At 43.6% G+C, this 23,819-nt stretch overlaps 1 protein-coding gene across 1 annotated transcript; it reads left to right on the top strand.

Moving 5' to 3' along the window:
• The first annotated feature begins 4,226 nt into the window (after positions 1-4,226).
• DDX18 (DEAD-box helicase 18) lies at positions 4,227-23,688 on the top strand. The gene is made up of 14 exons (XM_011285241.4): positions 4,227-4,405; positions 5,925-6,224; positions 9,270-9,410; positions 11,047-11,182; positions 11,537-11,637; positions 11,757-11,956; positions 12,052-12,166; positions 15,043-15,182; positions 16,765-16,926; positions 17,471-17,623; positions 18,707-18,820; positions 20,328-20,384; positions 20,754-20,931; positions 21,982-23,688. Exons 1-14 carry the CDS (start codon positions 4,321-4,323, stop codon positions 22,122-22,124), a joined length of 2,025 nt encoding a protein of 674 aa, XP_011283543.1. The 5' UTR covers positions 4,227-4,320; the 3' UTR covers positions 22,125-23,688.
• Positions 23,689-23,819: the final 131 nt, after the last annotated feature.

Genomic DNA, 23,819 nt, shown 5'->3' with positions numbered 1-23,819 from the left:
GGGTGAATGAATGGAAAGTTCTAGGTCGGGGGGGGGGGGTGGTCTCTAAAGATGAATGAAATAACAGCCCTGTTGATGTAGGAAACAAAGGCAGAAGAAGAAAAATTAAATTTCTTGCAATTTATAGCCCATTGACAAGTCCTTGAAACAGGCTTCCTCTGGGAGCTCAGTTTGCTATACGATGACACTTTGCTAAGGACAAAAGGCATCCTTAGCTTAACATTATCCTGACCCCTCCCACCCCGAATCCTCTAAGTCTACTCTAACATATAAAAATTCCTTTGGAAACTTTCTTTATCTCGACCCCTCCCAAGATGTATGTTGGCAATCATACTCCAAGTATACGGCCCACTGATACACATCTGAAGGGTCTCATGACTGAGTTTTTACGAGACAGTAATAAATGACCTTTTCCTAACAATAGCTAGCCCCTCGAGGTCCGGGGAACCTTGTTTCCAAATTACCTTCGAGATTTATGCTATCCCTAACCCCCTCCCAACCTGAAGGTGTATAATCAGTCACTCTTCACAATCCCAGCGCAGCTCTTTCTGCCCACGGGTGCTGTCCCCATGCTTTAATAAAACCACCTTTTTGCACCGAAGACGTCTCAAGAATTCTTTCTTGGCCGTCAGCTCTGAACCCCAGCACTTCAAACCACATCACTGTTTTCAAGAAAGCGAGCATTTAAGACGCAGACAAAAAAAAATGTAATACGGGCAAATAATTTGACAAATTGCATAAAATCAGTGCGTGAAGAGTCAGACCTACAATTTTCACTGTGGCAAAGTAGGTAAAGTAGAAAGTGGGGATGGAGTGGTTGTTTTCCTCATTTTCTACATTTCCTAAAATGCATCCATTGTCAAAGATGTTTGTGGGAATAAGTTGACCTGATGGTTGTTAACATTACTAGGGCTGTTGTTCGAATCCCAACACTACTACCCTGGGAAAGTGTGGGGTGAGACAGCCTGGGAAGAAGGGAGAGATGCTGAGCCTTGCACGTGCGAAATAACAAACCAGTAAAAACGCCGCGTTGAGGACTACAGTGTGGACATACCAGCTTCTGGCTGATAGCCACTCCCCTCTTTATGTCTCCACACAGATTGTTTAGGAAGCAGTCGACATCATATTTCAGAAAACTCTCTGCATGCAATATTGTATCTTGATGAGGATCCTGGTACACAAAAAGGACAGTGGCGGAGAAACTGGTGTCATCCGGAAAAAGTTTTGCTAATGGTAACTATAGTTCATAGTAATTTACCAAAGTTGATGTCTTGATTTGGACATCTGTTTCATGGCTGAGTTGTGGAAGTTAAGGCAAACTGGATGGAGGACAGTATTTCTGCAATATTTTTGTAAATCTAAAATCATGCCAAATAAAAGTTTATTAAAAATAAATCCCAGTTCTGAAGTCTTACCTCCATAACATAGGGAGAAGCAAGGATCAGTCTGTGATTCAATCATTAGCCATCTGACTGGAGGACTTAGGGGGACAGTGGCTGAAGAAGTTGTCTTTTTTGAAGTTCTCTCCATCCCCCATTCAAGCCTCACCCCCCAGACCCAGCCCAGCTCTGGACTGCCCCTTGCACAGCTGCTCCTATGGTCCTGTATTGTTATTTAATGACATGTGAAGGCTGTCTTTGCCAGCCTTTTCTCTGACCCCAGATCTTTGCTTGTCTAACTCTGTTTCTATAAAAATACCTCCTACACTGAGGAGCATGCTGCCCTGCTCTCATCCATCTGTCTCCATTATACTAATCATCTTTTTTTAATGTCTTCCCAGATTTTAGCTCCATGTAAGTTACCTTGTTCAGTCACTTGTTTACCTGATTAATATCTCTCTGTAAGCAGCAAGCTCCCTGGAAACAGGAACCTTGACTGTCTTGTTCACTGCCTGACCCCTGGAGCCCAAAATAGCACTTTGCACAGAGTAGATATTTTTTTTAAGTCCTAAATGAATATAGTTCTTGCAAGAAAGGTTTCTCCCTACCTTCTAGAAGCACTGCACCAATAATTGAAGAATTGTAGCAGTGCTCCCTGAAATCATCTCTCCTTTTCAGATCCATCAGTTCATGAAAGAAGACATTTCTTAAGCACCTGCCACCTGCTTAGTACAATCCAGAGAACCAGAGTCAAGACGTCTGAAGGCAACATCCCCACTTATTTACAATAACATAGCACTTTTTAACTTCCTACACACTATAGAGTGGTTAACCCATAGCAAGTAGCATTTGAAAGTTCCTGGAAAATTACTTCAAGAGTCTTAATACGGTGGCTGGAGAGAGAGGCTCACTTATTTCTTTTTCAAATTCTAAGGAGTTTGTGAAATAGACGGTTTTCTTTCCCCCAGTGAAGTGAGACTTTTTAAAATTATTTGAATGGAAAGAAATTACACACAAATCTGCTTGTTATTATATAAACACTTGACTAAGATTTAAGGATCTCAGATTGTTACTGGACCAAAGTGGGTCTGCTCTTTGGTGAGCTATAGACAGAAACTGCACCAGGTGATTGATTGCCTCACAATGTTTGTTACTTTATTTGTCCGATAATTTCCAAAGCGTGACTCCCTGAACAATCGAAAGTAGGCTCCTTTTATTAGGGCTTGGGATGCTATTTGGAGGGGAATTTCAACACTATACTGAGGCTGAGGTTAACTGTTGGTCACTTTGTAATTCATATGTGCAGGTGTCATCCTCAAATGTTTCTTTTTCCGTTTCAGCAGTTCATTAGTTAGTTTCTAGTTTCAGCAGTTCATTAGTTAGTTTCTAGTTTCAGCAGTTCATTAGTTAGTTTCTAGAAGCTAAGCCCAAGCTTCTAGGCGTGCCTTGAGTTCAGCAGGTCAGTCCTGAGGTCCCGGGGTCAGTCTTGAGTTCAAGGGATCAATTCCAAGTTCTGGGGGTCAAGGGGTCTCACAGGTGACAAAATACAATTGAAGGAACAGGTTGGGGGAAGTGTGATCCATAATACAAATATTTAAATAATACTTAAATAAAAGCAGCATCCCCGTTCCCTGCTGCTAGTGCAGTACATATGTGCAGAGAGTATGGAATCAGAGAGTATGGAATCCAACCCCATGCCCAGATGAGGGTGCTGCGCTGCCATGTGCCTTCCCCCCCACGGCATAGTTTACCACGGCTGTTTAATCTTCTACCCTCTCCATATGTCAACTCCATAAGTTCCAAGAAGGTGAGCTGTGTGCATCTTACCCAGAATTCTATTCCCAGAACTGAGCACACACCTATCTCATACTCCTAACATAAATATGCTCAAAAAATAATTGCTAAATGAGCAAATAATTGATTAATGAATACCTTCTGGGGGAGGAGACATTTACCATGGGGAGCTCAGGCAAGACAGTTTTTAAAGAGTTAAGTAAACATATACTGAATAGATACTAAGATAGGCTCTAGCAGTGAGGGACAAAATAAATTTCAGAGGCACGTGTGATTAATTGCCACCTCCCCAAACTCTCACAGGTGTTTTCTGAAATTTGAGCTAATGATACTGATTTATTTGCTAGACCTGGTCTTAGAAATTCACTGTTGTAAGTCTGGACTTTGAACTGCAAAGAGAGAGTGCAGATTTATCAAGGCAAAAGTCACAAGGTTATATAACTTGTTTCAAAGAATTATGATTACTACCACAGAGTTAAACTATCTATCTAAGTATTGTCAATTTACCTAACAAGTGTTACATTATCTCTATTTCAGTCCAACATAGAAGACTATGTCCCAGTTGCAGTTGACAAAAGCCAAGAGTTCATGGTGTTCCAAGAATTGAAACAGGAGACATGCATAAGGCAGCTTCTCAGTATCCTCCAAAACCCTATTTTTAATGACTCTCTTAACAATGCTTAGCTTTGGAAACTGCTTTCACAACGTATGGACGAAATTTATGTATTTAGATTTTATTCAATTTTCCAAATAGTCCAGGATACAAAGAGGACAAGCACCTAAAATTGGAGACTCAAGAAGGCCCTCTGCACATCCTTGTTTCTTCAGTATCCTTTGTGGAAGCTCACGCTCCCAGGACCCGCAATGACCCTAAAATGCTCTGCCAGCTCAGACACAACATGAACCTGGGATGGGCCTCCGCTCCTCCAGAGGGCGCTGCAGAAAGCTGCCCCTGGCTCCCGGTTGCATACGCGCCGGAAGCACTTCCTCTCCAGATGCATTTTTTTTTTTTCCGCTCTACCGCGTTCAAGGGTTCCCGGTGGCGTATTTCCGGTCCGTCGGGGTGCGCACGTGCTACCGGGGAGGAAGTAACGTCAACCCGGGTAGCCGAGCTGTGGCGCCGCAGTGGAGTCGCTTCGCCGACAACATGTCGCATCTACCCATGAAACTCCTGCGCAAGAAGATCGATAAACGGAACCTCAAATTGCGCCAGCGAAACTTAAAGCTCCAGGGTGAGATGCGCGGGGACTGGGGGCAGGGGGCGCGGTTGCTGCGGGGGCCCACACCTGAGAACCCCTGCGGCCCGGAGGTGGAGCGGCCGGCTCCCCTGAGCACGTGTGCTTGTCGAGAGGGATAGGCAGCCTGGCGAGGTCTCCAGTTGGTCCCGCGCGGGTGCCGCTCATCCCGTGCCCTAGATCTGCCCCGGATCTTTCTGAGCTTCAGGGTTTCCTTACAGAGTCAGAGCAGGAGCAGGCCGCCTGAGTTCCTTCCCAGGCCTCCAGCCGGGCGTCCTGCTAAACCAGCTTGTTTTACACCTCCCTCATTCCGACTCTCTCCCCACCTTCGCGTCCCACCTCATCCCCAACCTCCCCCCCCGCCCCCATTTCGAATCAGACTCCTGAAACTTTCTCATCTCCACGCACCTTCCTCCCACATCTGTTTACTGCCTGCAACGCTTCAAAACAAGGTCAGTGTCTTATCACAGCTTTCCTGATAACATTGCCTTCTCCCACCCACCTCCACTCTCGATTCCTGGAGCATATCCTGTTTGCAGCTCTAGAAGTGCGTCTGCCCGTGTCCAGTGGTTGTCCTAACTTTAGGTTGTGAATTCCTGAAGCGCTGCCAGGTATTTGCATCCTTAGTAAAGACTTGCCTGAAAAGGCTGTTACCTGAATCTCAGTCACTTTTCTTCCCCTCTTCATTTGCAGGCCTAAGTTCCTAACAATGAACCACAAATCTTGAAGTTAGAGTAACCTTTTTTGGATCATATATAACTTAACTCCCCCACCCCCAGGGCAATGTTGGGTCCTGTATAACCTATCAATCCCAGGCGGCGGTTCCTTACTCTGCTTGGATTTCAGCAGAGAGTAGAAGAGGACAGGTTTGTGGGTTTTAGAAATCATGGTTTGAACTTCCCTTGTGTTTCTGATTCATACAGAATAATACAGCTCTACTGTTTCTTGGTATTTAAAGGTAACAAAGTATAAAAGGCCGTGTTATTTTTTTATTGTATGTAAACAGGGAAACTTTTTAAAAGACATCCCCAGGCATTTATATATAAGTAGGTGGTCCTATTTACAGAATTTTCAATTCAATGCTACCTAGGAGAGTTAAAGTTGAATGTTTTAAAGTTATATGAGAAGCAGTAGTTGTGTGAATAGCTGTTAGTGTTTTCTGGTATATCCATTAGCCATATATTTATCTGACATTAAAACGTGTGTTTGTAACTACAGTTGCTGACCCCATCCGTTTAAATCTTTAACCTCACTGAAGTTTTGCTGTCCTAGATTCTTAACTCCTTAAGGACAGAGATGTGGGTTTTTTTTGAAGTTAAGAAATCAATGTAGCTTTCCCTTTTCCAGCATTCTTCATTAAAGGAAATTGTCCTATTGTAGAACGCCATAAATCATAAGTGGTTTTAATAGTGTACGCGAAAGGGAAACAAAAGCTAAACCATTTCAGTCATGGACACCGTGGAGTTTCTTACTTACAATTCCAACATTTTTAAGGAAACCTCCCCTTTTTAAACAGGGGCCTCAGATGTGAGCCTCTCAGAAACGCAGAATGGAGCCTATCAGAAACTGTCTGAGGAAACAGTGGGAAGTGGGAAGGTTAAAAAGTCTCTAAAACGGTCTGTGAATGTGGACTTGTCAGAAGCCCGGAATGGAGAGATGGCTAAAGAGACAGTGGAAAATGTGCAAGTTAAAAAAAAAAAAAAAAAGAAATCTACCGTAATAATCAATGGAGAAGCAGCCACACAGCCTCCCAATTCAGAATCAAAAAAGAAAAAGAAGAAGAAAAAGAGGAAGATAGTGGGTGATGCTGGGCCTGGTGAGTACTTCAGTTTCTTTGAATTTCAGGCATCCATATAGTTTGCACGGTCACCATTGTACCTTTGTTCTGTTATTATTACTATAGAATCCCCATACTCACTAGCATACCAGAAGCTAACCTGGTAGCAAAAGGAAATAGTGTGCGGGGGATGACATTTTTATTTTTATTACTGGAAAGTGGTGTGCTTTTACATTCCCTTACCACTGAAGAAAACCTCACGCTTAAATACAAGCCTTCCTTGAATTCTAGAAACTTGCTCATTTTGACAGTTTGCTGGGCTTTTAAACAGACCATATTAGGGCATGGTATTTTAGGTTTATTACCTATCTGCAAACAGGATTGTGGAATTACACTAAGAAATCTGGGCTAGTACACACTATCTTAGGCCTTTATTATCAATGGACTTTGCACTAATGATTCTTTTAAAATAAGAAGAATTTTTTTGTCAGTTTTTTTTCTATTATAAATTCCTCCTCTTGAAAGGAGACTTACTGACATTTTGGATATGCAGAATGTATCAAACCAGCAGGTAACTTCTATATAAATGGCACGTTAATTTCAAAGTGAGTGGAATGGCCAGGATAAAGGGGAGGCCAATTTCTCTTGGAAGGTGATTATATTTGAATAAGCTTACATGAAGAATAGGCTTTTTTTTTTTTTTTAACGTTTATTTTTGAGAGAGAGACAGCATGAACAGGAGAGGGAAAGAGAGTCAGAGACACAGAATCTGAAGCAGGAGCCCAGCTCGAGGCTGAAACTCATAACCCATGGGATCATGACCTGAGCCGAAGTCAGATGCTTAACCGACTGAGCTACCCAGGCACCTTGAAGAATAGGCATTTTAATTGAGATATAAGCAAGCAGAGATTTCAAGGGAGACTATAACAGGTGTCAGCAAGCTATTCAGCCTTCTGCCTACTTTTGGAAATAAAGCTTTATTGGAACATCGCCATTCCCATTTGTTTACTTCGTTTCTATGGTGACCGAAACCATAGGGCGTGCAAAACCTAAAATCTTTACTCTCTGGGTCTTTATAGAAAAAGTTTTGTCAGCACTGGGTTAGAACCTTCTGTTCATCTATCTTAACTGAAATAAAGGTTTCATTTATTTTTCTAAGTTTATTTATTTATTTTGAGAGAGAGAGAAAGAGAGAGTGTGATGAGTGAAGGAGTGCAGAGAGAGAATCCCAAGCACCCTCATTGCTGTCAACGCAGGGCTTGATCTCACAAACCATGAGATCATGACCAGAGCCAAAATCAAGAGTCAGACATTTAACCGACTGAGCCACCCAGACGTCCCTGAAGTAAAGGAGCTTTAGAAAGGAGCTTTATAGGGGCACTTGGGTGGCTCAGTCGGTTAAGCGTCCAACTTGAGCTCAGGTCATGATCTCACAGTTTGTAGGTTCGAGCCCTGCATCGGGCTCTGTGCTGACAGCTCAGAGCTTGGAGCCTGCTTCAGATTCTGTGTCTCCCTCTCTCTGCCCTCCACTGCTCACTCTCTCTCTCTCTCTCTCTCTCTCTCTCTCTCTCTCTCTCCCTCCCTCCCAAAAAATAAGTAAACGTTAACATTTTTTTGAAAAAATGAGTTTGTGAATAAAAATTCTTAAAACAGCTACCCAAAAATAAAATTTGGAATTACATACAGCATCGGGCAGGTGTCTTATTTAAAGGTGACAAGAGCAGGGATGCCTGGGTGGCTCGATTGGTGAAGCATCCAACTTCACCTCAGGTCACGATCTCACGGTTTGTGGGTTCAAGCCCCACACAGGCTCTGGGCTGACAGCTCAGAGCCTGGAGCCTGCTTCAGAATCTGTGTGTCTGTCTCTCTCTCTCTCTCTCTCTCTCTCTCTCTCTCTCTCTCTCTCTGCCCCTCCCGTGCTCACATTCTCTCAAAAATGAATAAATGTTAAAAAGAAGATAGCTTTAGAAAGGAGTTGTGTGGTTTTCCAGACATGGCATACCTGTCCTCACACTGCCCATGGGTTGACCATTTCCCAGAAGGGTGGTGGTCAGGTGCAAGGAAGAGGCCAGTCCTGGACCACAAAACGTCCTGAGTTCTGGTCCAGGTCAATTCTGTTCTAACTAGCATAACTAGCTACCGTACATCTGTAAAAGCCCAGCATGGTAGTTAACCCATTTGACCCAGAGTGGACCATTGAAGAGTGTGATGGGAGGTAAGGCTGGAGGGGTAGTTGGGGACCCTATATGAAAGGTGTATGTAGAAGTGAAATGCCAGTAGGCTTTAACCCTTCTTCCCTTGGCCACTTCATTTCAAGGAGCTGCCAGTTTCTGTCCCCCAATCAAGTGGATTGTTCTCGCTCTGCACTCTCTGTAGTAACCTGAAGAGCCTTTGGGGTTTCTGCTCGTCTTTAAGCCAAAGTTAGCTTTTATAGAAGATTTCTGTTTAATGGCATAAGGAGAAATAAGGGCTTTTAAAAGCGTTTGAAATAACGAAACATTAATCACAGCCCTTATTTCCTTCAGTGAAATATATGGAACTTATATGATTAATATACTTGAGTTGTTCAACTTGTCAAAAATGTCTTGGTCATTTAAGGTGCTGTAATAGGCCTAAAAAATAGTGGGGGGTTTTTTGTTTTTTAATTTTTTTTATTTTTTTACATTTATTTATTTTTGAGAGACAGGGAGAGACAGAACACAAGTGGGGAAGTGTAGATAGAGGAGACACAGAATCTGAAGCAGGTTCCAGGCTCTGAGCTGTCAGCACAGAGACTGACGTGGGGCTCAAACCCATGAACCGCGACATCATGGCCTGAGCCGAAGTTGGACACTCAACCGACTGAGCCACCCAGACGCCCCTGCCTAAAAAATAGTTTTGTTGGAAAATCTGCATTGTCCCCCTGTGTTTTTAAATCAAAGAAAATCTTGAAGGAGAGACATTCTTAGCGAATTAAAACTGGAAATGTATTAAGCTTTCGAGAACATGTCTCTTTGCATTACATGTCTTTTTATTTTGTGATCCTATTTGCTATTTTTATTTTAACAAAAATTCGGGGGGGGGGGTTATCCTTTATAACCAAAGATACCAAAAAAGCAAAAACCGAAGACAAGGGGGAGTCTGAGGAAGATGTACAAGCGCCTGAAGAGACAGAAAACCATGTGGAGAAGCCGGATGATCAGGAAGAAGACGCTGAGGTGCCCAGCCTACCCCTGGGACTGACAGGTAACTTCACAGATGTCCAGAGAGACCTGAAAAATGCCATGCCTTTCTGAATTAGAGCATTTGAAATTTCAGTTGTGACTTTTAATTTACCTAGAAAAAGTGAGTATTGACAAGCAATACTTGTCAGCCAGCTACTGCTTTATCTTGCACACTGTGCGCCTTAGTTCTTCGTTTACTTGCATTCCTGACACTAAATATTTTGATGTGCACAGAAACAGCTTCTGGGGTTTTTTGTTCCTTTGGTTTTTGTTTTTTTGTTGTTTTTTTTAATGTTTTATTTATTTTTGAGAGAGAGACAGAGTGCAACCAGAGGAGGGGCAGAGAGAGAGAGGGAGACACAGAATACGAAGCAGGCTCGAGGCTCTGAGCTGTTAGCACAGAGCCCGGGGCGGGACTCGAACTCCTGGACCGTGAGATCATGACCTGAGCCGAAGTCAGATGCTTAACTGACTGAACCACCCAGGCACCCCTGGTTTGTTGTTTTCTAAAGCTCATTCCATTTTGCAGTAGGAAAGCCATTGGTCCAGAAGTCTGGCGATCAGAGGTTTGCTACCTGCCCAGTTACAAATAAGGAAGGATGAGAGTCGTGTTATTGTCGGCCTTTTGCCAGCATAATGTCCTCTGGCCTCTTGTTTTCTTTAGAAGGTCGAGAGTTGAGACTAGAATCGCTTGCTCCAAACCAGAAGTGTCTAGGGGTTACTTGAGTTGTTTGGTTTGGGTTTTTTAGTTGTTAAAATGTTGAAGCCTAACCCCAGGCTGGCTTAATCAAAATTGCAAAGATGATGGCAGTGGTTCTCAACCAGGGCAGTGACCAGGCCGTGCCGGTTTACCCAGAACTTGACCAGTTGTAGCATTCGAGGTCCTGTATCCCATAAACCTCCGTCCCAGGCACACCGTCAAGGTTGACTATCAACACATTTGGTTTTCACAACTGGAGACAGGCTGCTGGCATTTAGTGGCTAGAGGTCAGGGAGGCTGCAGAACATCCAATAATGCAGAGGACAGCCTCTCGGGACAAAGTGGTACTCAGCCCAGAATGTCAGCAGTGGCAAGGTTGAACAGCACCTGGCTAATAAGCAGGGGCACGTATGGGGTGGGAGCACTCCAGGTGATTTTGATGCCATGCCTTCCCCTACTGAAGCACCACTGCACGTTCGGCATGTGGGTTCAGTCTAAATGGCGTGTGGCTATAGCTGACCTTCTCAGTTGTCCTTTTGGAATGAGATTAACAGCTCTTTTGACTGACTTTCCACTCCATTTTTGTTAGGCTGGATGCCTTCACGTTTTATTTCAGATTGTGCAAACATTTCATTTTCCTCTGAACCACCGCCATCCTTGGCATTTTCGTTTCATACAAGTCCCTCAGTTACATCCCCCCTCCGTCCTTTACTGTTGTTAGGATGTGGCTTCTGGACTTCACACAGCCATCAGCAGTGGAGAAACTTCAAAAGTAAGGGTCTCTGTCTTAGTATTACACAGCAGTGGTTGGGGTTTAGTCTTTTTCACTAGAAGAAGCTCTTCCAAGCTTGATTCCCACCCAGAAATGTCTTCAAACAGCAAAACTGATTATGTAACTGTAGCACTATTAACTACTTAAAAAGATAAATTTACTAATGATAAAATGTCTTTTGCTTAGGAGCTTTTGAGGACACTTCATTTGCTTCTCTTACTGATCTTGTCAGTGAGAACACTCTGAGGGCAATAAAAGAAATGGGTTTTACAAACATGACTGAAATTCAGCATAAAAGTATCCGACCACTTCTGGAAGGCAGGTATGATTAACATCGATTGATGTTTGGGCATTGCGGTCTATTTTAGTGCTAGTAGTTTGGAAAGAAAATGCCAGTATGTTCTGTGGATTTTGCACTGTGTTGGGTTGATACATCCACGCTTCATTAAAGTCTAAGTTACTGGTGTTTGAAAAAAAAAGAGTTCATTTCTGTTTTATAGCACAAATCTTATTTCCCAGGTATTTAACTTGTGATTGATTTTGGTGATAAAGAAACTAGGGACTTTATTTTTCTTATTCACGTTCTAGCTTTAATGCCTAAAATGTGATGGTATGTGGTAGGTATTCAATAGGGAGACTAAATATCTCTCTCTTCCTTTCCGTTTTTAATATTTAGGGATCTTCTAGCAGCTGCAAAAACAGGCAGTGGTAAAACTCTGGCATTTCTCATTCCTGCAGTTGAACTCATTGTTAAGTTAAAGTTCATGCCTAGGAATGGTGAGTCTCTGATCTGATCGTTTTTGCCAATATCTAACTGGAAGTTTATCATAACTGTTACTGACTACTGGCAGTACCTCCAGTACGACTTTTACCGTATATGGTTTTTTGCTTTTTAGGAACAGGCGTTCTTATTCTCTCACCTACTAGGGAACTAGCCATGCAGACTTTTGGCGTTCTCAAGGAGCTGATGACGCACCACGTTCACACATATGGATTGATAATGGGTGGCAGCAACAGATCCGCTGAAGCACAGAAACTTGGTAATGGGATCAACATCATTGTGGCCACACCAGGCCGTCTCCTGGACCATATGCAGGTGAGACAACACTATGATGAGGCGCCTGTCTCATTGTCTTGTGTGAAACATAAACCTCACGGCTAATGCGTTTTTCTTTGCCTTTGTCTTGGTAGAACACCCCAGGGTTTATGTATAAAAATCTCCAGTGTCTGGTTATTGATGAGGCTGATCGTATCTTGGATGTTGGGTTTGAAGAGGAATTAAAACAAATTATTAAACTTCTGCCAAGTAAGTCAGTAATATCTGCGTGTGGTTTGCAAAGTAGTTGTTGGGAGCAAGAGAGGGTTCCTCCTAATGCCAGAATTTTAATACAGCCAAGTGCAGTCATAGTGCTGAGGAGAGATAGTTTACGGGACAAGCGTCAGACTTAGCAGTAACTTAATACGGTGGTTTTGCCATTTTAGAGATCATAACGTAAGTTAGACAGTTCTGAGGTATTTCTCACTCCCGTCTGCCCCCACCACCCCATCTCTTTTTCTCACCCAACCGAACATCTCCCAGGTAGCCACAAACGTGTCACATACCTCGGTTATAGTATTTGTAACATTTAAAACTCCTTATATCTGTAATAAGGCCGTGATTCCATTTATCATGGTTTGTTTTTTAATGCTTTATTGAAGTATAATTGATACAGTCTGTACATATTTTAAGGATTCAGTTTGGTGAGTTTTGACATGTTTACACCTATGAAACCATCACCACAATCGCTACAGTGAACATCTCCATAACGGACAAAAGTCCTCTGTGTGCCTTAGTAATAATCCCTCCCTCCCCCCTTCAGAAGGAACGCCCTCACCGCTTCCAACAGCTGCTCACACACTTCTCTGCCAGGTGACCATTGATCTGCTTTTTGTCTCTATAGATCAGCTTGCATTTTCTAGAGAGTTATGAATGGAATCATACGGTAAAACTCTTTTGTCAGGTTTCTTTTGCGATTCATCCAAGCTGTTGCATGTGGCAGTACTTTCTTGTATTCTCGAGATGCATTCCATCGAATGAGTACACCACACCCCTGGGAGCGGGGTGGCTGGTGCGTGTTTAGCTTGTACCATTTTACATTCGCATCAGCAGTAGGTGGGTTCCGTGTTCTCTAATAAGTCTTGAAACTAGGTAGTGTTAACCCCAACTCTGTTCTTTTTCAAAATTGTTTTTGGCTATTCTCCCCTTGGCATTTCTGTATAAATTTTAGAATCAGTCTGTCCACTTCTACCCCATAAACCTCTGGGATCATGGTTGATATTGTACCAAATACAGATCATTGGTAGAAGACTGTTAAATCATTCAACCCATTAATAAGGTTTGCCTGCATTTATATTTATTTGCTCCTTATTTTCTCTCAACAGTGTTTGAGTTTCCAGTGCATAGATTTTTTTCACATCTTTTATTAGATTTACCCCTGACCCCTGAGTATTTCATTAAAATTTCAACTTGAACTTGTTCATGGCTTGTATACACAAATGCAGTTGATTTTTGTGTATTGGTCCTATATCTCGCAAAGTAATTAACTATATTCAATTGGATTGTTCATTATGACCCTCCAGATGAAGTTACCCACTAAATTTTCTACATAAGCAATTGTGCCCTCTATAAATTGAAAAGTAAATAAAATTCTTAATTTTTTTTCTCGCCTGATTGCACTGGCTAGAACCTCCAATACAGTACTGAGTAGAAGTGGCAAGAATAGACATCTTTTGTTTTACCCTTGATCATAGAGAAGAAAGCATTCAGTCTTTGACTGTTAAGTATGATGTTAGCTGTAGATTTTGTTGTAGATACCCTTTACCAGATGGAGGATGAAGATGATTGCTTCTGTTCCTGGTTTGCTGAGATTTTTTTTTTCTGTTTATCTGCACATACTAAATTACTTTTATTAATCCAGAATGGCATGCTGCAGATAATGTATAGTATGAGCATTTCTTCATCACAAAAATGGCTTCCAAACCATTGAAAATGAAATTGCAGTAACAGCATAAAACAGAACAGTAACATAACCATAAGAAATGATGTTAATGGTACGCCTGGGTGGCAAATGGTTAAGCATCTGACTCTTGATCTCAGCTCAGGTCATGATCTCACAGTCTGAGTTTGAGACCTGCATCAGGTTCTACGCTGATGGCGTGGAACCTGCTTGGGATTCTGTCTCTCCTCTTTGCCCCTCCCCAGTTACGCTTTCTCTTTCCCTCAAAATAAATTTTTTATAAAGTTAAATAGATGTTAAATTTTATCAAATGCTTTTACCGTAGCTATCAAAATGACCAAATGTTGGGGCGCCTGGGTGGCTCAGTCGGTTGAGCACCGACGTCAGCTCAGGTCATGATCTCATGGTTTGTGAGTTCGAGCCCTGTGTCAGACTCAGAGCCTGGAGCCTGCTTTGCATTGTGTCTCCTGCCCCCTCTGCTTCTCCCCCACTCGCATTGTGTGTCTCTCTCTCTTTCTGTCTCTCTCTCTCTCTCTCTCTCTCTCTCAAAAATAAACATTAAAAAAAATAATAAAATGATGAGATGTTTCTTCTTTAAATTTGTTAATAAAGTAAATTGTATTGGTATTTTTTAAACATGAAGCTGACCCTACATTCCTGGAGTAATCACCACTTGGTCATGATGCATTATCCTTTTTATATGCTGCATTCATCTTTGCTAAAATTTTATTCAGAAATTTTGCATCTGTGCTCAAGAATCATTATTGGGTTTGGTATCAGGGTAATGGCTGGCTTCAAAGAATGAATTGGGAAGTAAAAACTCTTCAAGTCCTGGAGAGATTGGGAGGAATTGGTAATATTTTTTCCTTAAATGTTTGATAGGATTCACCTGATATTTGGGGCTAGAGTTTCCTTTATGTGATGATTTTGGCTGTAATGTCTGTAATAGGTACTACAAAACTATCTATATAGGTTTTCTGTTTCTTGTCAAGTGAGCTTTAGCCATTTCTCCATTTTATCTAAGTTGTCAAATTCATGGACATACAGTTGTTCGTGATATTCCCTTAACGTCTGTAGTGATGCCACATGTCCCATTCCTGATAGTTCTCCCCAGCATTTCTAGTTGTGAGGCAGTTCTAAAAATTCCCTGAAACATTTGGGTTATTTTTTCGTGTATCTGTTTCAGCTCGCAGGCAGACCATGCTCTTTTCCGCCACACAGACTCGAAAAGTTGAAGACTTGGCAAGGATTTCTCTGAAAAAGGAGCCATTGTACGTCGGTGTTGATGATGATAAAGCTAATGCAACAGTGGATGGTCTTGAGCAGGTACTTTTTGTCTATATCTTACATTTAAGGCTCATCTCTGTGCCCTTGTAATTGTTTGGAGGATCATCCCAAAAGCAGATGGATTAATGAGCTTTTACTTCAAATATAGTGAACTTGGGTATTGGATTGCTGGCTCTCCTGGTATCTATCAAGTATCTTAAACTCTGAATAATATGGTCAGCTCTCTTTATTCTGCCTCTTAAACATTGCCTGCCACATGGGAGACATTAATCACCACCAACTGCACATGCAGTTAAAAAAAAAAAGTGATTGTCATTTAATACTTTGCTCTAAGATGCAAGGTGACTTCGCAGATGGAGAGGCTGGTTTCAGGAGCCCTGCTGTGAAAAATTGGAAGTGAGGTGACAGATCCAAACGAGGTGGATTAAAAATAGAACCTTAGGGGCACCTGGGCAGCTCACTCTATAAAGCCACCAACTTCGGCTCGGGTCATGGTCTTGCAGTTCATGAGTTTGAGCCCCGCATTGGCTGTGTGCTGACAGCATGGAGCCTGGAGCCTGCTCCGGATTCTGTGTCTCCCTCTCTCTCTGCCATCCTCCTCTTGCGCTCTGTATCTGTCTCTCAAAAATAAATAAACATTAAAAATTTTTAATAAAGGGGCACTCGGATGGCTCAGTTGGTTAAGCGTCTGACTTCGGCTCAGGTCATGATCTCACGGTCCGTGAGTTCGAGCCCCACATCGGGCTGTGTGCTAACAGCTCAGAGCCTGGAGCCTGCTTCCGATTCTGAGTCTCCCTTTCTCTCTGCCCCTCCCCCACTCATGCTTTGTCTCTGTCTCAAAAATAAATAGTAAAAAAAAATTTTTTTTAATAAAAAAAATAGAACCTTAAGATTGAGTCATTTGATGAATAAAATATTTCAAATAATCTAGCTTAAGATCTTTTCGTTGGCTGTGTATTTTAAGAAATACGTTCAGGGGCGCCTGGGTGGCGCAGTCAGTTAAGCGTCCGACTTCAGCCAGGTCACGATCTCGCGGTCTGGGAGTTCGAGCCCCGCGTCAGGCTCTGGGTTGATGGCTCGGAGCCTGGAGCCTGTTTCCGATTCTGTGTCTCCCTCTCTCTCTGCCCCTCCCCCGTTCATGCTCTGTCTTTCTCTGTCCCAAAAATAAATAAACGTTGAAAAAAAATTTAAAAAAAAAAAAAGAAATACGTTCAGTCAGCCTTGTTATGTTGTTTAGGACAGTGCACTTAGGCTATGGTTATTTGAGATCTTGCTTTTAAGGACCTTTTTAAAAATGAAGCATTGATATGCTCTGAGGGTTCCCAATGAGCAGAGATGTTACCGTATCATGATTGCACAAACTGTTGGTAAGCAGAAGTCTGCAATCTCAGAAATATGAGAAGTATTTAGTATCTAGTGATTGCACCCAGTAAAAGAAGCCAAAAGAACTAAAGTTAGTCTCATTTTAGGAATGCTCTGTTGTAATGAAGATAGTAATTGCTGTGGGTAAGGCATGACGGTGCAGTATGTGATGTGTATATGTGCTCTCCCTCAAATCGTATTGGTTCATAAAGCCGCAAGCGTCTGAATATTTTTACCTGTTCACTTGGACCACTTCTAGGGATATGTTGTTTGTCCCTCTGAAAAGAGATTCCTCCTCCTGTTTACATTCCTTAAGAAGAACCGGAAGAAGAAATTGATGGTCTTCTTTTCATCCTGTATGTCCGTGAAATACCACTACGAGTTGCTGAACTACATCGATTTGCCTGTCTTGGCCATTCACGTAAGTGATTATCATGAGTTTTTTTTTTTTTAAATTATTTTTTTAATGTTTATTTATTTTTGGGACAGAGAGAGACAGAGCGTGAACGGGGGAGGGGCAGAGAGAGAGGGAGACACAGAATCGGAAACAGGCTCCAGGCTCTGAGCCATCAGCCCAGAGCCCGACGCGGGGCTCGAACTCACGGACCGCGAGATCGTGACCTGGCTGAAGTCGGACGCTTAACCGACTGCGCCACCCAGGCGCCCCATATCATGAGTTTATTTAGCACAGTTGCACTTACCAAGTTATATGGATTGTGGGGTTTGCAGTATTGCTCTTTGTAAATCTGGAACGATCCCACGTGGAGGGAGCTTTGCTGGGTGTAGAGGGGTGAGGACCACAGAGGGGTAAGAGATACCATCCACTTAGGGAAATAGGATACAGGCCAGAGAGTGAAATTGAAATGTAGGTTAATAGTTCCACAGCTTGGGGGGGTTGTACCTCCAGACCTCCCAGAAATGACCTCAAGTTTCCAGCTCTAATGGATGTTTTGATTCGATTCTAGGGAAGGCAGAAGCAGAATAAGCGTACAACCACGTTCTTCCAGTTCTGCAATGCAGATTCAGGGATATTGTTGTGTACAGATGTGGCGGCTAGAGGGCTGGATATCCCTGAAGTCGACTGGATTGTGCAGTATGACCCTCCAGATGACCCCAAGGTAACTGGCATCCTCAGAGCTTCTCCATAATGGCTATACATTAAAGAATAAACATCCCAGTTTCCCTGAGAAGTAACTGTATTTCATATTCAAAGGTTTACCCCTTAGTTACTCCGGTCATGTGTTTTTAAAAATTTATTCAGTTCGAGAGCACGCACACGAGAAAAGTTGCAAGCAGGATGTGCACTGTGGGTGTGGAGCCCAACTCGGCTCAGACTCACAAACCGTGAGATGATGACCTGAGCTGAAACCAAGAGTGGGCCACCTAACTGACTGAGCCACCGAGGCGCCCCTCAAGGCGTGTTTTATTTTTATCGTATACTGACTATAGTATTTCTCTGGTGCTGATGGTGGTTAGGGCTTTTGCTGACCCAAAGTGGATATGCAAGATTTGAGAGGCCTCAGTGAGACTGAAGTCAGGAATTCATGTCCTTGAAATGGTCTGTTAAGAGCAGTAACTGGTTTTAGAAGGAAATAAAATTTGCTTCCAGAAATAGAGAAGATTTTGTAGCTTATGTATTAAAATAAGTTTTGTTAAATACTTTCAACAAGAGATAGATTACGTAAATCGTCACGTAGCATCAAAACATGTTCAAAAAGTTATTTTGAAGATGAAGCACACTTAGTATTAATAGTCATTTTTGGAGGCACCTGGGTGGCTCAGTTGGTCAAGGGTCTGACTTGAGCCCCGCGTCAGGCTCTGTACTGACAGTCTGGAGCCTGTTTCGGATTCTGTGTCTCCCTCTCTCTCTGCCCCTCCCCTGCTCACGCTCTGTCTCTCTCCAAAATAAATATTTTGAAAAAATTAAAATAGTCATTTTTTCTTAGATCGTAGAGTTAATGTGAATATCATGTCCAGTGACCAGTGAGTGTCAGCCTCGGTCATTGCCCTGTTAGCTCTCTGGTGATGGTGCACGCGGAAGCTGGGGACATGGGGAAGGGGCGTGCGGCACGGTCCCGGGGGAGGAGCACCTTTTCATCCAGATGTGCTGACATGCTTCTGTCCACCACGTGCGGGTCCTGGAAAAACAGGTTCCCGTGGAAGTTGGTGTATTAATTCAGGTTCTTCTCTCTCCACCACAGGAATATATTCATCGTGTGGGAAGAACAGCCAGAGGCCTGAACGGAAGAGGGCAGGCCTTGCTCATTTTGCGCCCTGAAGAATTGGGTTTCCTTCGTTACTTGAGGCAATCCAAGGTAAAGATACCAGTTTGGAAAATCTTAAGCTGGGAACAGATCCCTCTTGGTAGGAGCTGTGTGCCAGTGCCCATGGCCTTAAGCACCACTGCTGGATGGGTCTCAGGTGTCGGGAGTCACTGCTGCTGTGGGAACAGCTAGAGCGGTTGGACAGGTGACCGTGATGCAGGGCTGGCCTGAAACAGGCACTGCCCTGGGCCTCTGTTGATCCACCGTGCTTGTCGTGTCTCCTGGCGCCATCCCTTTGCCTAGGGCCCTGTTTGAAACCACCTCTGCCCCTTCCGAGCTGCGTCACACCTGTCGCCTCTACCTGCCACCCTGCCGTAGCCTCGTTTTCACCCAGACTCCATTCACTCTTGCCTCTTCCTCCTCCTCCTCCTGTCTTCTATTCGTCGACTCTGTTTTACCTCCAGTCTCTCCTGTGACCATCTCCGGTCTCCCACTAAAACAACAGCTTCGACCCTAAACCCACTGTCCTTCCCCTCCCTCTGTCGTGGCTGCTGCTGGTTACCTTTCTTCCTTCTGCTTTGAAAAGCGGTTTTTATTTTCGCTATACAGTGTCCAGTCACCCTGAGCCGCAACACACCCTAATCTGTCTCTGGCCTCATTCCATCCACCAAACCTGAATTCATTAGAATCCCGAATGGCCTCTTTTTTGCTCAGTCTTGTGCACACCAGTCAGGCCGCCTCCTGACATTTGGCCCCCCCTTGGCACAGTCCTGCCAGGTGGATGTTCCTCTACCCTGCACGTACGTGCAGTTTCCAGAAATGGCCCTTGCACCTTTTCTCTGGAATGTTCTTTGCCTGGATCTGTGGAATGCCTCTGGTTTCAGCGAGCTATGCTGTCTTCTGGGAAGCCGTCCCTGATCTCCTGGCGTTCGTGTTCCACAGCACCTGTGTTCATCCAGCTGTTTTATCCTTTACCTGTGCTCCCTGCAAGATTGCAGGCTCGAGGTGGGACCGGGGCAGCTGTTTTTCTAGCACTCTCGGAGGTCTGCCATTTTTGCAGTTAACTGGTAAGTGACGGCTGGTGAGAGATCCTTCCTGTAGGAGTTTGTGGTCATCACGACCTCCGGCCATCACAAAGGACAGTGTGCGGACAGGACAGCTCTCCTGACATGGAGGGAGGAGCCAGCGGTCCTTTTGACTGGAAGCGTCGGGCTGCCTCGTGGGGCATCCAGAGATCCTTACGTAGAAAAGGGCTTCATGGATCCACTGTCCCTGTCCAGTTCCTTGACTTTTTTTCAGAAAGGTTCCCCAGCACAGTTCATGTGAAGTTAGCAGAGGGAAGGTAAGACTTTCCCATTGGCTTCGGGAGACCAGAGGAGCCGCTGTGGTGAGGTTGCTGCACAGGCCTGGTTGTCCGTCCTTCTCTTCAGTTCTTCCTCAGCTGCATCGGCTCCATCTTTCCCCGGCTCTTCATGGGACACTTGGCACTGCTCGTTCATCTGAAAGTCTCAACGTTGATCTACCCTGGTTGACTAATCTTCATGCTTTTGTTTTCTAGGTTCCATTAAGTGAATTTGAGTTTTCCTGGTCCAAAATTTCTGACATTCAGTCTCAGGTACGCTTTGTGTTTTGTTTCTGTTTTGTGGGTAAGAGGTAGCCTTATCTGGGGCACTGCCTTTATAGTATTTCATTGATAGTTGTCCTCTGAGTCTCCCCTTTCCATAAAACCAGTGGTTTGAACCGTGTTCTTCTAGGGTTCTTTCTGTGCTGGTTACCACATTCCAGGGTTCCCCGCCTCATTCCAGTTCATACCTTACAAGAACTTGGACATTATTCTTCCCCCATCCTGGTTTTGCACATATTACGAAACTTGGAGCAGATGTTTTGGAACATGTGCTTTTTATAGGGTGGTTTTGTTCTAATAATATATAGGAAGTCTGCTTTTGTATTATTATTGGCACTGATGTCTCTTTTTTCTTTTCAGCTTGAAAAATTGATTGAAAAGAACTACTTCCTTCATAAGTCAGCCCAGGAAGCATATAAGTCCTACATTCGAGCATATGATTCTCACTCTCTCAAACAGATCTTTAACGTTAATAACTTAAATTTGCCTCAGGTTGCTCTGTCCTTTGGTTTCAAGGTGCCTCCTTTCGTTGATCTGAGTATCCTTTGTTTTTAGGAATTCATCCAGGAACTAAGGGACAGAAGGTTGACAGGGACATTCGGGCCTAGCACTTGGTTTGGCATGTGCTCCGCCTGAGGTCTGGAAGCCCGGTAATGCATTCTGGTCACTGCTTGTCAGGGCTAGCACAGAGTAGGCCGGGATTAGTTGTCACAGTGGGGATTGCAAAAACAAGACAGCTTGTGATTTGGCCTGTAAAAACAAAGGAGTTTAACTGGCCAATAGTGAAGGCCAGAGAGAAATGCAGAGGAGTAAAATTGCAGGGCTTGGGTGGTTGTGAGGCTTCCCTGCATGAGATCTGAGGTCTGTGGAGACCAGCATGTCCTGGAGCTGAAGATAGGAGATGAGACCTCAGAGTTTTTATCCGCTTAGAGCCATTGAAGGATTTCATACAAGGAAGTTGCAAGATTAGCAAAAGAAAATAAAATCTAAGTGCTACTCAGGGTAAAAGGCAAAGGAAACCCTCCAGTTGCTTCTGTGAGGTTGATCGCATTTTCCGCGGAGGAAACAACCAGCTAGAGTGAGGCCAGCTAACGCTCTGGCACGGACTCCCGAGGCAACAAGATTTGGGGTCACCGGCCTCATCGTAGGCAGTGCGTGAACGTCCGTCGTGATGAATGCTTGCTGAATCGTGTGGAAGGAAGGACTCCTTCAGTCAGCTATAACATTCCTGAATGCAGTCAGAACAGAGGTGAAAGTCATTTGTTTTGACCCCGAGGGTGGTTTGTAAACTTGCTAATTTACCTCTGGACTCCTTATAAGTAATTGTCTTCGGTTTCATTGTGTGGAGAACACAGTTAACAGGACCATTACCTTAGGCCTAAAAGTCATAGCTGCTAATTTTAGGCCACATCAAGGGGCCATTCCAGATTTCCTGGAAATGTCACAGGCTTATGTTGACATTTTCATGGTGCAGGGAGGGGGTGTGGCAGCAGAGGAGCGGTGGACACGCTGGTTCGTTCTCTGTGTGGATGTTAGGTGGGAGTTGGTTATCTGCACGTTGCTTGATTTCCTTAACATCCGCCTTTAGACGTGAACAGCAATGACGGCAAGCTTAAGAAGAGAGGAGGAGGCGGCGGATTCGGCTACCAGAAAGCCAGAAAGGTCGAGAAGTCCAGAATCTTCAAACACATCAGCAGGAAGTCGTCTGACAGCAGGCAGTTCTCCCACTGAAGACCCGCCTTCCTCTCTTCCTCAGTAGCTTCGTCCTGATACGGATTTTTCCCTTTCTCTAACAGAGGAATTTTTGTGGCTTCAGGATTGGGACTGATCGAACAGGAGTATACATGGACTTGGGCTGCAAGCGCTGGGCACTGATCGCTTCCAGGAAATACCTCTCTTACTTGGGGATATAAAACACAGTTCATTTTTTTAGGTTGCTCAAGGGCAAAACAAAGGATCTCTTGGATGGAATATTTTAATTCTTTTTCCTCCAAGTTTGTCACTGTTTTAATATAATTCCTTTTGTACCTTTTCCTCCGGGTGGCTGAGGATTTTCATGGCACGGATTTTGTACCAACCTGCTGTAAAAGGCAGTGACCTGATACTCTGAACAGGTGCTGGTGGTAGTGATGCAGAAAATTGTCTCCACTTACTTGGGTTTGTTTTGGGTTGTTTCTTGGACCTTAACCATAGTTCTTGACCTCCCCTGAAAATGCTGCTGTGGCTAGGAAGCACCTTAGGTCAAAGGTGGCATTGATTTTTAAATAGGCCAGATTTTAAAACTGTGGCTGTTGCCCTTCTTTTTTTCAAGAGTGAGAAGTTTGGGTTATTTGACGTTGTTTGAATAAAGCACCCTCAGCCCTCCCAACATTTGTTGGGAGCAGAGGGAATCAGATCTTTGAGCCTCATTTACACCAGTATAGGTGTAATACTCTTCTATTCTCCATTTGATAACTTAGCAAAAACCTTTTCGAAAAGGCAGAGTGGTGACAGACCTCACTTGGCTCTGCTTCATGTGGTTTGGATTTTGGTGAGCCCTTCCGACTCTGCAGAGTATCAGGGAGGCAGAGAGAGCATCTTGTTGAGAAAAATAGCCCCTTTCGGATCCACAAAACACAGATTTGTGATGAAAATTGGAAATGAACAGAGGTCAGAGCAGCAGAGACGGGTTTAGTCTGGCGGGGGTTTTGTTACGAGAGCTCTTGATTTCAGCGTGTTTCCTATGTCTTATTTCCAGTGCATCTTGTAACTATAAAAATGGTTATTAGATTTTTATCAATTTGAAACTAAAATTGCTTAGCGTCATTTTGCTGTTACGCCAGGTAATAGTGATAGGCTCCTAATGAAATAAGCACATTGAGAGCGTCAAATGTGGAAGAAACAGCCTGATGAAAATAGCATCCCAGGAGTAAAAAAGAAGAGTGATGTTCTGCATCTGGACTCGACCCCTGGCCCCTTGGCCCCATGGCTCGAGCTGCCCTGGGGTTCAGGCCTTGACCGCTGGACTCCTGGCTTTTGATAACTATTCCTGTAAGACATCTGGTAACTTGTTTTTCTTTTTTGTTTCAGACATAGTCGTGTCTCAGAAAATACACGAAAACAAAGGGAAGAGTATTTAATCCAGAGCAGGAGTAAATACTGTCAGTATTTTAGTACGTACTCATCCAGTGTTTTGTATACACGCTTTTACATTTTTTTATCAGAAGTGAAGTCATCCTCTATCCCCAACTTGGAACCGGCTTTTTTCATAACATGCTGTTTTCCTGTGTCATTAAATAATTATGTCACTTTTGTATTTCCTTTATACTACATTTTATTAACTCTCGTTCGGTCTGCCTACACCAAGGTTGTAGGTACCTGCTGGTCACAGAGGTCTTGTGCCCGTATGTTGTGCCGTGGTTGACCTCCATTATGAGTAGAAGTCAG

This window comes from Felis catus, chromosome C1 (genome assembly GCF_018350175.1).
Source record: "Felis catus isolate Fca126 chromosome C1, F.catus_Fca126_mat1.0, whole genome shotgun sequence".
NCBI classification, from domain to species: domain Eukaryota; kingdom Metazoa; phylum Chordata; class Mammalia; order Carnivora; family Felidae; genus Felis; species Felis catus.
The sequence above is the reverse complement of the archived record's forward strand: the minus strand, read 5'-3'. Positions and strand labels throughout refer to the sequence as shown.

What these genes read in the sequence shown, in the direction of transcription:
- DDX18 (XM_011285241.4), top strand. Translation starts at nt 4,321, where the DNA reads ATGTCGCATCTACCCATGAAACTCCTGCGCAAGAAGATCGATAAACGG. An exon ending in ACCCTCCAGATGACCCCAAG is followed by an intron (nt 17,624 to 18,706) that starts GTAACTGGCATC and finishes TCTCCACCACAG; the next exon opens with GAATATATTCATCGTGTGGG. An exon ending in GCCTCCTTTCGTTGATCTGA is followed by an intron (nt 20,932 to 21,981) that starts GTATCCTTTGTT and finishes ATCCGCCTTTAG; the next exon opens with ACGTGAACAGCAATGACGGC.